The 12478-nt window shown below is 45.4% G+C and overlaps 1 protein-coding gene across 2 annotated transcripts in view; it reads left to right on the plus strand.

Annotated features, from left to right (window-relative positions):
* The first annotated feature begins 7899 nt into the window (after positions 1–7899).
* CRYL1 (crystallin lambda 1) overlaps positions 7900–12478 on the plus strand; it is a 151157-nt gene continuing 146578 nt past the window's right edge. The window contains exon 1 of one of the 2 annotated variants that reach the window (XM_088458524.1): positions 7900–8015. In XM_088458524.1, coding sequence (XP_088314650.1) covers positions 7975–8015 — 41 coding nt within the window. In that variant the 5' untranslated portion in view covers positions 7900–7974. Of the gene's footprint in view, positions 8025–12478 lie in introns of both variants that reach the window. The other variant, XM_088458526.1, reaches the window with a different exon arrangement.

Raw genomic sequence — 12478 nt, forward strand, 5'->3', positions numbered from 1 at the left:
CCTTGGACATTTAGATGCATGGAAGTCCACCAGGGAAGGGCTTTGTAACCGCATTAGCAGAAAGATGCAGACGCAACTGCAGTAAAAGATTTAGCCGTGTCTGCGTCCGACTCAGATTCATGTCCCCTAGTGACTGCATACCATTCTGTGGGTATCATGTGCTTTGTGATTCACATGTGGTAGAGGGATCGGTACCGCCGGATACATGCCTGGCGGTTTGAATCCCGATGCTGGAAGGCCAGCAGTGAAGATCCCGACAGGTAAGTATTTTTACTATTCACTAATCCCACCTAATCCTAACCCTTCCTTAGGGGTGCCTAACCCTAACCTCCCCCCAAGTGCATAACCCTAACCTCCCTTGTAAGTGCCTATACCTAACCCCCCCTTCCCCGCACCCTAAACCTAAGTCTCCTGAGGGGGTGCCTAACCCTAACCCCCCCTTCCCCTAGCCTAACCCTCCCGGGGGGGGCTGACATTAAGTCCCCCCCGGGAGCCCCTAACCCTCCCCTCGCCTCCCCGTGGCTGTCCGCGCCCGGCTTACCTTCGATCGGTATGCCTGGGCGTCGGGCTCCCGGCGTAGGTAAAATGACAGGCGTTGGGATTTCAACACCTGTCATTAGACCCATGCCGGGATTAGACAGTCGGGATGCTGACGGTCGGCATTTAGACCGTCGGCATCCCGACTGCACACCGTGATAGAATGCATGGTTATTGGATGGTTGGAAATCATTGATGGAAAATGCATTGATGGTTTGAACCATTGATGGGCGTCACTAGTGGGGACACATGTTAAGCAGAGGGCCAGTCAGAAGGATGGCAGGACGAAGCGGAAAAAAAAACATTGTCGCATCACCATCAGACCTCCATCATTGATGGCAAAGAAACAATAAACCGCTGTCATCAGGAAAACTATCGTGCATTGGTAGCAAACCATCAATGGTTGACGTCCTTCCCTTAATACAGTGGTTCCCAAACTTTTTTGAATCACGGCGCCTTAGAGTATCAGCAGTTTTGTCACAGCACCTCTAAGCCAAAAGTTTCTTATTAACAAATTCTTTCAAAACTATTAAATTAACTAATTTGTGCATATGTAATCCTACGGTTCAGTTACAGTCAGGTGCATAAATATTGGGACATTGACAAAATTTTCATATTTTGGCCTCTATTCACCCCCACAATGGCTTTGAAATGAAACAAACAAGATGTGCTTTAATTGCAGACTTTCAGATTTAATGTGAGGGTAATTACATCCAAATCTGGTGAATGGTGTAGGAATTACAACGGTTTCTATATGTGCCTCCCACTTTTTAAGAGGCCAAAAGTAATGGGACAAACTAAACAATCATAAATCTAACTTTCACTTTTTAATACTTTGTTGCAAATCCTTTGCAGGCAATTACAGCCTGAAGTCTGGAACATATAGACATCACCAGACGCTGGGTTTCATCCCTGGTGATGCTCTGCCAGGCCTCTACTGCAAATGTCTTCAGTTCCTGCTTGTTCTTGGGGCATTTTCCCTTCAGTTTTGTCTTCATCAAGTGAAATGCATGCTCAATCGGATTCAGGTCAGGGGATTGACTCGGCCATTGCATAACATTCCCCTTTTTAGCCTTAAAAAACTCTTTGGTTGCTTTTACAGTATGGTTCGGGTCATTGTCCATCTGCACTGTGAAGCGCCGTCCAATGAGTTCTGAAGCATTTGACTGAATATGAGCATATAATATTGCCCGAAACACTTCAGAATTCATTCCGCTGCTTTTGTCAGCAGTCACATCATCAATAAATACAAGGGAACCAGTTCCATTGGCAGCCATGAATGCCCCACACCATGATACTACCACCACCATGCTTCACTGATGAGGTGGTATGTTTTGGATCATGAGCAGTTCCTTTCCTTCTCCATACTCTTCTCTTCCCATCACTCTGGTACAAGTTGATCTTTGTCTCATCTGTCCATAGGATGTTGTTCCAGAACTGTAATGGCTTTTTTAGATGTTGATTGGCAAACTCTAATCTGGTCTTCCTGTTTTTGAGGATCACCAATGGTTTACATCTTGTGGTGAACCCTCTATATTCACACTTGTGAAGTCTTCTCTTAATTGTTGACTTTGACACATATACACCTACCTCCTGGAGAGTGTTCTTGATTTGACCAACTGTTGTGAAGGGGTTTTTCTTCACCAGGGAAATAATTCTTCTGTCATCAACCACAGTTGTTTTCTGTGGTCTTCCGGGTCTTTTGTTGTTACTGAGTTCTCTGGTGCGTTCTTTCTTTTTAAGAATGTTCCAAACAGTTGATTTGGCCACACCTAATGTTTTTGCTATCTCTCTGATGGGTTTGTTTTGATTTTTCAGCCTAATGATGGCTTGCTTCACTGATAGTGACAGCTCTTTGGATCTCATATTGAGAGTCGACAGCAACTGATTCCAAATGCAAATGTCACACCTAGAATCAACTCCAGACCTTTTACCTGCTAAATTGATAATGAAATAACGAGGGAATAGCCCACACCTGCCCATGAAATAGCTTTTGAGTTGATAGTCCCATTACTTTTGGCCCCTTAAAAAGTGGGAGGCACATATAGAAACCGTTGTAATTCCTACACCGTTCACCTGATTTGGATGTAATTACCCTCAAATTAAATCTGAAAGTCTGCAGTTAAAGCACATCTTGTTTGTTTCATCAAAACCATTGTGATGGTGAATAGAGGCCAAAATATGAAAATTTTGTCAATGTACCAATATTTATGCACCTGACTGTATATGGTAGTGGACAGGTGTCACATACGTAGGGATTTGTGGCTGTGTTCCCGAGCTGGGTCTTGGGTCTGGATTGTTAGGGTCAGCTGCATGCTGGAAACTACTGGGTTTAATGAAGTTCCTGCGCTTAGAGTAGAATTACAGGATACGATCCGAAGAGTAGATGTAGCACTACTTGGCTGCGATACTATAGTCATGTACTGGAGGATTAATGGATGAACTGGACTCCAAGTAGATACTGGAGGACGACTGGACTCTGGGCTGGTACCGTAGAGTAACTGGACACTAAGTTAGCACTGGAGAGCAACTGGACTCCGGGTTGGTTCCGGAGGATAACGACTCCGGGCTGGTACTGGAGAGTAATTGGACTTTGGGCTGGTATCTGAGGATGGACTGAGTCTCACAAAGACAACACACGGAAGGCACAGAGAAATCACTCTGAGGAGCACAGTAAGGAAGCTCACTGACATGGCTATGAGTCCTGTTGCACTGGCAACTTGATACTGTTGCGAGAAGTCCCTTTATAGGAGCTGTAGAACCCAGATCGTCTGAAGGCTGGAGAGAGGCTGTTCCATTGGTGAAAGTGGTGTCACATGATCCTGTCCAAGATGGCTGCGCCCATCTTCCCCGGAGAGCAGCAGCCGGTCCATGTGGGATGCCGGACCTGCTACAGTAGAGAGATTTTAGGTGTCGGCGAGGAGAAGTCAATGAGACCCACCAGAGAAGACGGAGCCGCCGCAGTACAACGTGGGAGCCGGGGGACGCCGCGTTCAACGTCCACAAAGGTAAGTGGCAGGGTCTGATTCTGGGGTCTCCAAGGAGGGCTATGACAGTACCCCCTTTTCCATGAGTGGCCACCGGACACTTCTTTGGCTTATGAGGAAACTTCACATGAAATGCCTTGATTAGGTGAGGAGCATGAACAATGGAAGAGTTTATCCAGAAACTTTCCTCCGGACCATATCCTTTGCTATCGATGAAGTATTGGCCATGATTATATCGACAATGGGAGTCTAGGATTCTTTCAACTTCGAATTCTTCTCGTTGAGTTTGAGCACTAGGAGTTTTGGGAAGAAACTTCTGGAATCTATTTAGAATCAGTGGTTTTAAAAGGGAGATATGAAAAGAATTAGGAATGCAAAGAAATGAAGGCAGTTTAAACTTGTAGGCTACTGCATACAAGACTCTGATAATCGGAAATAGACCAATGTAGCATGGAGCAAGTTTCATCAAGGGAACTCGGAGTCTGAGATTTGGAGTGAAGAGCCAAACCATATCTCCAGGTTAAAAACTTGGGACAGCTCATCTTTTACGATCAGCAAACTTCTTATATCAGACTGAAGATTTGGTTAGAGCGGTATGAACCCTTTTCCAGATGTCAGAGAACTTCTGAAGAGATATCTTGGCAGCAGGCACATCTAGCACTGGAAGTAAAGGGAATCCGAGGATGATGGCCAAACACAGTGAGAAAAGGAGTAGAATTCATGGAAGTATGATAGTGATTGTTATGAGCGAATTCGGCCCAGGGTAGAAGCTCAATCCAGTCATCTTGAGAAGAGATGAAGGAGTGGAGAAAAAGTTCTAAATCTTGATTGACCCTTTCGGTTTGCTCATTGGTTTGGGGATGGTATGCAGTAGAATATTTCAGCTTCACCCGAAGGGCTGAACAGAGAGACCTCCAGAACTTTGCCACAAACTTCACCCCTCTGTCAGAAATGATTTATTGGGGTAATCCATGAAGTCTAAAGATCTTTTGAATGAAAAGTTGAGCAAGTAGTGGTGCGGAAGGTAGTCCAGAAAGAGGTACAAAATGGGCCATCTTAAAAAACCTGTCCACTATAACCCAAATCGTATTATTTATTTATTAACAGTTATTTATATAGCACACACATATTCCGCAGCGCTTTACAGAGAATATCTTACCATTCACATCTGTCCCTGCCCCAGTGGAGCTTACAATCTACTGTATATTCCCTACCACATGCTCACAAACATTATGACCCCGGAATGGAGGAAGGTCAGTGATGAAATCCATTGACAGGTGCGTCCATGGTTGCAATGCAATGGCTAGTGGTTGGAGTTGCCCAGCTGGAGCTTGTTGAGATACTTTGTCGAGGCACTTTGTGTTGGGCACATTTAACACAAGAAGAAACAATCCCTTACGTCCGCTTTCATTGAGGGCCACCAATATGATTGCTGAACGAACTCAAGAGTTTTGTCCATTCCTAAGTGCCCTGAGAAATAAGCATGAGCCCACTGCAGCAACTTCTTGTGGAGATAAGGAGCGACGAAAGTTTTCCCAACAGTAGGCACAGAAGACAAATTAATAGTGGCGAAAGAGGTTGGATCTAGGATTGGATGAGACTGCTCCGTGGTTACGTCCGAGTCACTCTCCATAGAACGAGAAATAGTATCAGCTTTTCCATTTTGTGATCCAGGACGATAGGAGAGTCTGATATTGAATCTAGAGAAAAACATCACCCATCTGCCTTGCCGAGGATTCAAACAATTTGCCGACTTCAAATATAATAAATTTTTGTGGTCTGTGTAAATGGTTTTTGTATATTGAGCCCCTTCTAAGAGATATCGCCACTCTTCCAGCGAGAGTTTAATGGCGAGTAATTCCTGGTCAACTATAGAATAGTTCCTCTCTGCTGGCAGAAATTTCTGAGAATAGAAGCCACAGGGATGAAGTTTCTCATCTTCAAATCGCTGCTAGAGGATGGCTCCAACTCCCTCTGAGGAAGCGTCTACTTCCAGGACAAAAAGGTCGAGTTATATGGCTGTTTTAAGACAGGTGTGGAGATAAATGCCTGCTTAAGAAGTTGGAAGGCAGAAGTGGCTTCTATGGTCCATTTGGTAGGGTCTGCTCCTTTGCAGGTAAGAGCTGTAATGGGTGCTAGCAGTGTGGAAAATCCTTTGACGAACTTGCGGTGATAATTGGCAAACCCTAAGAACTGCTGGATAGATTTCAAAGTAGTGGGGACAGACCAATCAATAATAGCTTGTAGCTTTAGCGGATCCATTTGAAGACCAGTTTCGGAGATTATGTACCCTAGAAACGAAATACTAGGAACCTCAAAAATAAATTTTTCCAGTTTACAAAAAAAGCTGATTGGAGCACAATCTCAGATTGATATAATTTCAAGAGGGCCTTCCATAAATTTCCCTAGTGGTGTGGGTGGGGCATGATGACATAATTTGCATTATCCTGGCCCCACCCCCTGTGCATGGTGACATAACTGGTAGAATTGCACAGGATTGGGCGATTATGATGCAAATTGTGTTGATGTGTCCCCCACACTTGGAGGAGAGATCAAAAAAGTCAGTGAGTCCTAACCATAGCATCTATGGACACATTTTGACGACGACATACCCATATAGTACTTTGGCCGCATCTACATGCCCTCTCCAACCCCTGTCTTGGCGCGCTGGCGGCAGCAGCTGCAAGTGCAAGATGAGGCAGAAATGACGGCATAATAAATGCATTGCGTAAAGCAAGTTGTGGGAGAAAAAAGCCACAACTTGCATTTATGTTCAAATACAGTCTTATTGCTCTTACCACTCCCACCAATCTCAGAGGCCATGTGGTAAATGATAATTACTTCCATGGCTAAAAAAAAAGCGTACATTTTATGGTCTAAATGTACAATAAATCCATTTTCTTGTTAATAATCCCTAACCGCTGCTTTGTGTACCGCTCACAAGGTGGTAGTGAAGTATGACTTCTTTAAAGAATCTTAACTTTACTAGGTTACTAATCTGTAATTATAATTCCTCTTCAAAGTGGACAAGGTCAAAGAAACAGAGAAAATGTTACACTTGTAGGTGTTAGGTCTTTTTTTTTTTACTAACTTTATTTATTTTTGACTAAGCGTGTTAAGTTTTAAAGTTGTACTGTCCGTTATAACCGGTCATTGCCAAACACTGTTTATGTTATTTTATTACAGTGGTATATTTGTTTCATTGTTTACTTATTTGAAATGCTACATTATGTTTGTCTACTTCTTTAGAGGATCATTCTCTTTAATAATCACTGACTTTGTAGGCTTTTTCTGTGTAGTAATGAATTCAAACCCTCTGCCATGTCACCTTTCTTCTGGTTCCCTGGCAAGAGTCTGCTATTAGGAAACCAAAGATGGATTCGTCATGGCGTTCAAGTTACTAGGCAGGCACACCAAGAGATGAGGGAGATAGGAGCAGGGCCGCCGGCTCTACCATTAGGCAGCTTTAGGCAGCAGCTTAGGGCGCCGGGATCTTGGGCGACGCCCCTGATTCTGCCTATTACAAAATGTAGGATGTCTCTGAGAGAGGCATCCTTGTTGTGTTAATGCAGGTGGTGGGTGTGGAACTTCTAAGACGCCACCTCCACACTCTCACCTTAGGGGCTGGTAAGTGGGAACTGGGACAGTAGGCAGAAGTTTTGCCTAGGATGTAAAGAAACCTAGCACCGGCCCTGGATAGCAGCCAGCTATTTGTGCTGCTGTAACCCTACCCATAACTGTGAATGGCATTTTCCAGTCATATGAGGGGTAATGTATGCACCCCAATTATTTTAAATATTTGTCTCCTATGTGTGAGGGGTAAGCAGCCTAGCCATAAATAATGCTTTATTATAACGTGTGGCTCTGAGAGACTGACACATTCTGCATTTCAATTAGTGGGTTGCCAGTGTCAGGAGAAGCAACCTTGTAGTGGCAGCGGGGTAAGTCCTCCAGAACTGAATTTTTGCTTTGTAGCGGAATTATTAAATATGTGTTTTTGAAGTGGAGCTATCCTTTAAACTGAGATATGGTTAGCCACTTGTCGTGGAACCTTGGCACACACACACACCTGGTAACAAAAGGGTTAAATGTCTGACCTGGTTAATCTAATTCTTATACAACCCCTGTGGTAATTGCAGCACTGAACCTTCCACAGTGTAGTTATTAAATCCAGAAATATGCCAACTCTGAGCAATGGGCTTCGCCACAATACATTTGTATGAAAAGAAGGCTGGACCTGGATGCCATATTATTGGCCAATCACTGCAAAGTTGTCATGTCTCAGGCTGAAGCTTTCCAGGGCAGCCTATCAGGAAGATGATTACATGAGACGTCCTGCAGTCACACAGTAAATATTCTGTGTTGTGAATCTCTGCAGCTAGTCTAGTGCTGGATCCTCCTTCCTGCAACGTGCACTTGTGTAGGCAAAGTACACTCACTACCGCAGACCATGACTGACCTAAAGGAAGGGAATATTGTGATTATTGGAAGGTAAATGAAGTATGCTGCTACTATTGCACTTTATTTTCATTTAACTTGGACTTATATTATATGCATGGTTTATATCAGGTAGGCAATCTATGAACCCACAGCTGTTGTGGAACTACACGTGACAGAGGAGCTGGGACTTGTAGTTCTACAACAGATGGCAAATGCCAGTTTAGACGGACAGGATCACGCAAGAACCCTTCTGATCATTATACTGTTCAGAGTATATTCATACAGTATAATGCCTTCATAGTCTCACTGTTCCAGAGTAACAGGGAAGTCTGATATTTCAACCTTAATATATGTTTCATTTAAATGTTATCTCTGAATTTAAGATTTATCACATAATTAAAAACGATCTCATACTTGTTGTTATTTTATTCAAATTCCAACACACGTCAAACATGCAGTATATTCATATTATATTTTGCAAGTTCAAAACTTGCAGTTTCCCAAAACAATTTCCCATCCCCCCCTTTCAAAACAGGAAGCAAAATCTTCATCCTGGATAACTTTGCCCACAGTGTCACGTTATATGTCAGATACATACTGCCAGGGTGAGGAAATCCGACTGCTCATTTTGGGCTACTCAGCAAATGATGGTCACTGCAATGATACCGTTGTTACATTATTTTTAGTTCTTGACAGTGTCTCCATGCAGTAATCTGTGTTTAATGACAATAGATCTATATCTGATGAGGTAGGAAATCTGAAGGTAACAAGTCACAATACTATGAAGTTTTATTTATAGATCTTTTACACAAATGATAGAATCTGTTCAAGTAATATACTGAATAAAGATCAGTATGGGGTATATTTACTAAGAATCGTGCTAGTTCGATATTGTATTCCCGGGCGTGTTTTGCTTGATTTTCAGGCAAAACACGGGTGTAAAAATACTGTTCTATCTGCAAAACACGGGCCGAGCACACAATTACGAGTCAATACACCATCGAACCAACTCACAAGTACTTTCCATAGACAGAAATAAAACACACAGGGATTTACCAGGAATTGTGTTTGATCTGCTTCACAGCGGCCACTGATTGGCTAAGAGTAGTCTGACTCTTGGCCAATCATGGCTAAGGTGCAGGAACCCTCGTGGCTGACCTGTCTAGCTCTGTGGAGGTAGTGTATATACAGCAGTGTGTCCGTTGGGATCGGGTAATCTGCTTATTTTTTTGCCAATCCCCAGGATGCCTACTGGACAAGAGGACTGACCAGCGTCAGGGAGTAAGTATAGTGTGAGTGTGGGCGAGTGAGTGATTGTGTAATAAAGTGTTAAACCTTGAGTTGTGTGTGTCATGTCTTTTTTTTAAATATATATATATATATATATATACATATATATATATATTCTTTACATTGGGGTTACAGGTGCGAGCGGCCTTCTGGCACTTGTGGTTCTACAAATGATGCAGAGCAGGCTTGCTGGGACCTGTAGTCCAACTGTAAAGAACAATATTATTACTATATTTAACAGATTACCCCTGCACCCACTGCCTCAAGGGGTGCAGGGAAGAGCCCTGGGTTGGCTGATCCTCAGAAGGGGGGACCCCATTTTTTTGTGGTCTCCACTTTCCGAGGATTGCCAGCCCTGGGTTGACCAGTTTGAGGCAGGTTTACGTTATGGATGGGGGACCCCACGCTGTGTGTCTCCCTGCTATAGTGTAAGCCCCTCGGCTGGTTCAGCCCGGTGTTAGTTATTTGGGGAGCACCACATCAGTTTTTCCCCCGATTTTCCTTTTTTTTTTTTTTAACTCCTTACACAACACACACTGCACAAATCACACTAATCTGTGCAGTGCTGCTCACAGCAAGGCCACTAAAGGTGGAGCAGTGCCCTGTGCCAGTATTGGTCGGCCCCCTTAACCCCCTGCACACAGCCCAAAATAATGCATGGCTTAATTTTCCATACACCACGCCCCCTAGATGACATTGTTTGGGGGCGTGCCCATGAGGCATGCCTCCCCGTTTTACGCCATGCTGGGGGCGAGCCCAGGGCTCCCTGCACTGAATGGACGCCACGCGTCCATTCAGCTTCACCGGCACCGCTGCTCTCTGCTTAGCAAAGTAGAGCTGCGGCGGTGTGTGTCCCCCAACCTCCCGACCGCCTGCGGTACCCTTGGCCCACAAGTAGAACAGCGGGACAGTACCTGAAAAATGGGACTGTCTCACTGAAATCAGGATGGTTGGGAAGACTGCGTCCTCTATGGGATGGCGCCCTGTTTAACAGCACTGGTTGAACACCCCTGGAGCCGGCCCTGACTCACAGGCACTTCTATCCATTTCAGTCCAAATACGACTGAACTCACACACAAACACAATTCATACACCATCGCAAAAGACGATTCAGTCAAACGTGTTTCTTAGTAAATTTGTGAGTTTGAGAGAAACTCACTTGTGTCTGTGATGCCCAGCATGTTTAATCTCGGATAGACATGATTCTTAGTAAATATACCCCTTAGTCTGGACCATACTTGCCAACACTCTCTGATTATCAGGGAGACTCCCTGAAATAGTAGCAATCTCCCTGAAGAGTCTAGCAATCAACCTGATTGCACCTTATGGTGCGTACACACGTAGCGATCAGCCAGCGATACGATATCGCTGGCTGATCATCATGCACCCTCCCTGGTGTGCTGGGTGATTGATAACGATCACCCAGCACACCACATACTTACCAGTGACCCGCGATCCCTAGAGTAACTTGCTTGATATTGAGCAAATTGACCGGCATGCATGGCCAATGGATGACGGATCGTCCATACGTGGCCATGCATCGCTGGTCAATGGTAAGTTGGTAGGGTAATTTTAAATGAAGCTGTTATATTGAAGAAAAACAGCTATATACATTCAAATGGGATCATTAGAATAATTTCCCTGCATTGGTTATAAGGCACAATGATCCCTATGGCTACATGCATTTCTACATCAGGGTCCATAGGGTATCCACAGGATACCTTGGGGTATTGGTGATGACGTCAGGCATTGGACACCACAGAGTTAAATTTTCATCCTCCCAGGATGCACTGGGGTCCCTCTCCTATACCCCACCCCCTAGCCAAGGCATCTCAGTTTTTGTTGGCGTCCAGCCAGGAGTCGGATCAGTTGCAAGCAGAGTGGGGCTATAATGGCTCCTGAAGTTTTCTACAAGCAGCTGTGGCTGCACAAATGAGCTGTACAGCATGGACAGTCAGTACTGACGTCCATGCTGTCGCTCCTACACCCCGCCGGACCAGAACGTCGGTACTGATCCGGGATGCTGGTAGGTATCTGGGGTCCCAGCTAGCGGTGACCCAGGATTACCTGGACTGCGGCCGGATTCAAGGGGGCAGGTAAGCGGCGGTGTCCCGCGGAGGGTACCCGCCGGTAACAGTCCTGTAGGTCTCCAGGCAGGGGGCTCCCTGGGGACCGGCTGCGCGTGGAGCCAGGTATTAACCTGCACTTCCACTAGACCACCAGGGACAGCGGGCCGCAGCATGTGCGATACAGCGCGGCGTCCCAGGGATTAATAGCATGCCAGGGGAGCACGCCTTCCCTGTCTAACAGCAGGCGCCTCCCCCGCTGCCCAGTGTCTCTCCACAGTGGTCTGGCGGGCTGTGTCAGTGCTCCTCCCCTGGGCCCGCCTCCTCCCTGCTCCTCGGCGGCCATTTTCTAATGAAGTGTGCAAACACTGTTGGAAACTGATACAGGTGGCATCGCGGTCCGGGTCCCCCCGCATACCTCTCCTCCAGAGGAAGGTCAGAGTATGCTGCACTGTTTCCTACCAGGCTCTGTGTCTGCATAGTTGATCTCAGTGCTGCTAGTGCAGGTATTTATTTCTGCATTGTATGTGACTTAATGCTAGCGCTGTCTACCTGTACTTTCACTTCTGACTGTCAGCCATTTTACTATCCCTGTTCTTCTTCTGCAAAAGCCCTTGCGGTGCGGTGTTGCAAGGTATTCATTGCCTCAGAGTAAAAATATTGTCTGTGAGGGGAGTCACATACACGCCGTTACACTCATCATGTCTGAGAGTGAACGTGAATTTCCTCTCCAGCTAAAGTGTACCGCATGTACTTTACTAATAGCGGAGGGTGAGGGGCACACTGAATGTTTATGTCGGCCATGTTATATAATTTCATGCCCGATTTCTGTAACTGCTAAGGCACTTACAATCCTTGTGGGCCAGCTGGCGACACCCCCTGTGTTTCCCCAAATGGGGTTATCGCAGCAGTCGGTAGGGTCATCACCCATGCAGGGGTTCCCTAGACAACTGATGGTACCCCTGTGTCTCCCATTTTCGCCCCGACAGGTCTCCCAGGAACTCATTGTCCAATACAGTACAGCACCTGACGAACGTTTTACAGGGGGTCATCATTGTGGCCTTCTAAGCGGTCTTTAATGTCTCAGACAGCGCATTATGATGAGGATGACATTACGTCTGGTGACGGGGAGATTTTTGACCTCTCAGACCAGGAGCT

Source organism: Taudactylus pleione, unplaced genomic scaffold, assembly GCF_031769625.1.
Source record: "Taudactylus pleione unplaced genomic scaffold, aTauple2 ptg000842l, whole genome shotgun sequence".
Lineage (NCBI taxonomy): Eukaryota > Metazoa > Chordata > Amphibia > Anura > Myobatrachidae > Taudactylus > Taudactylus pleione.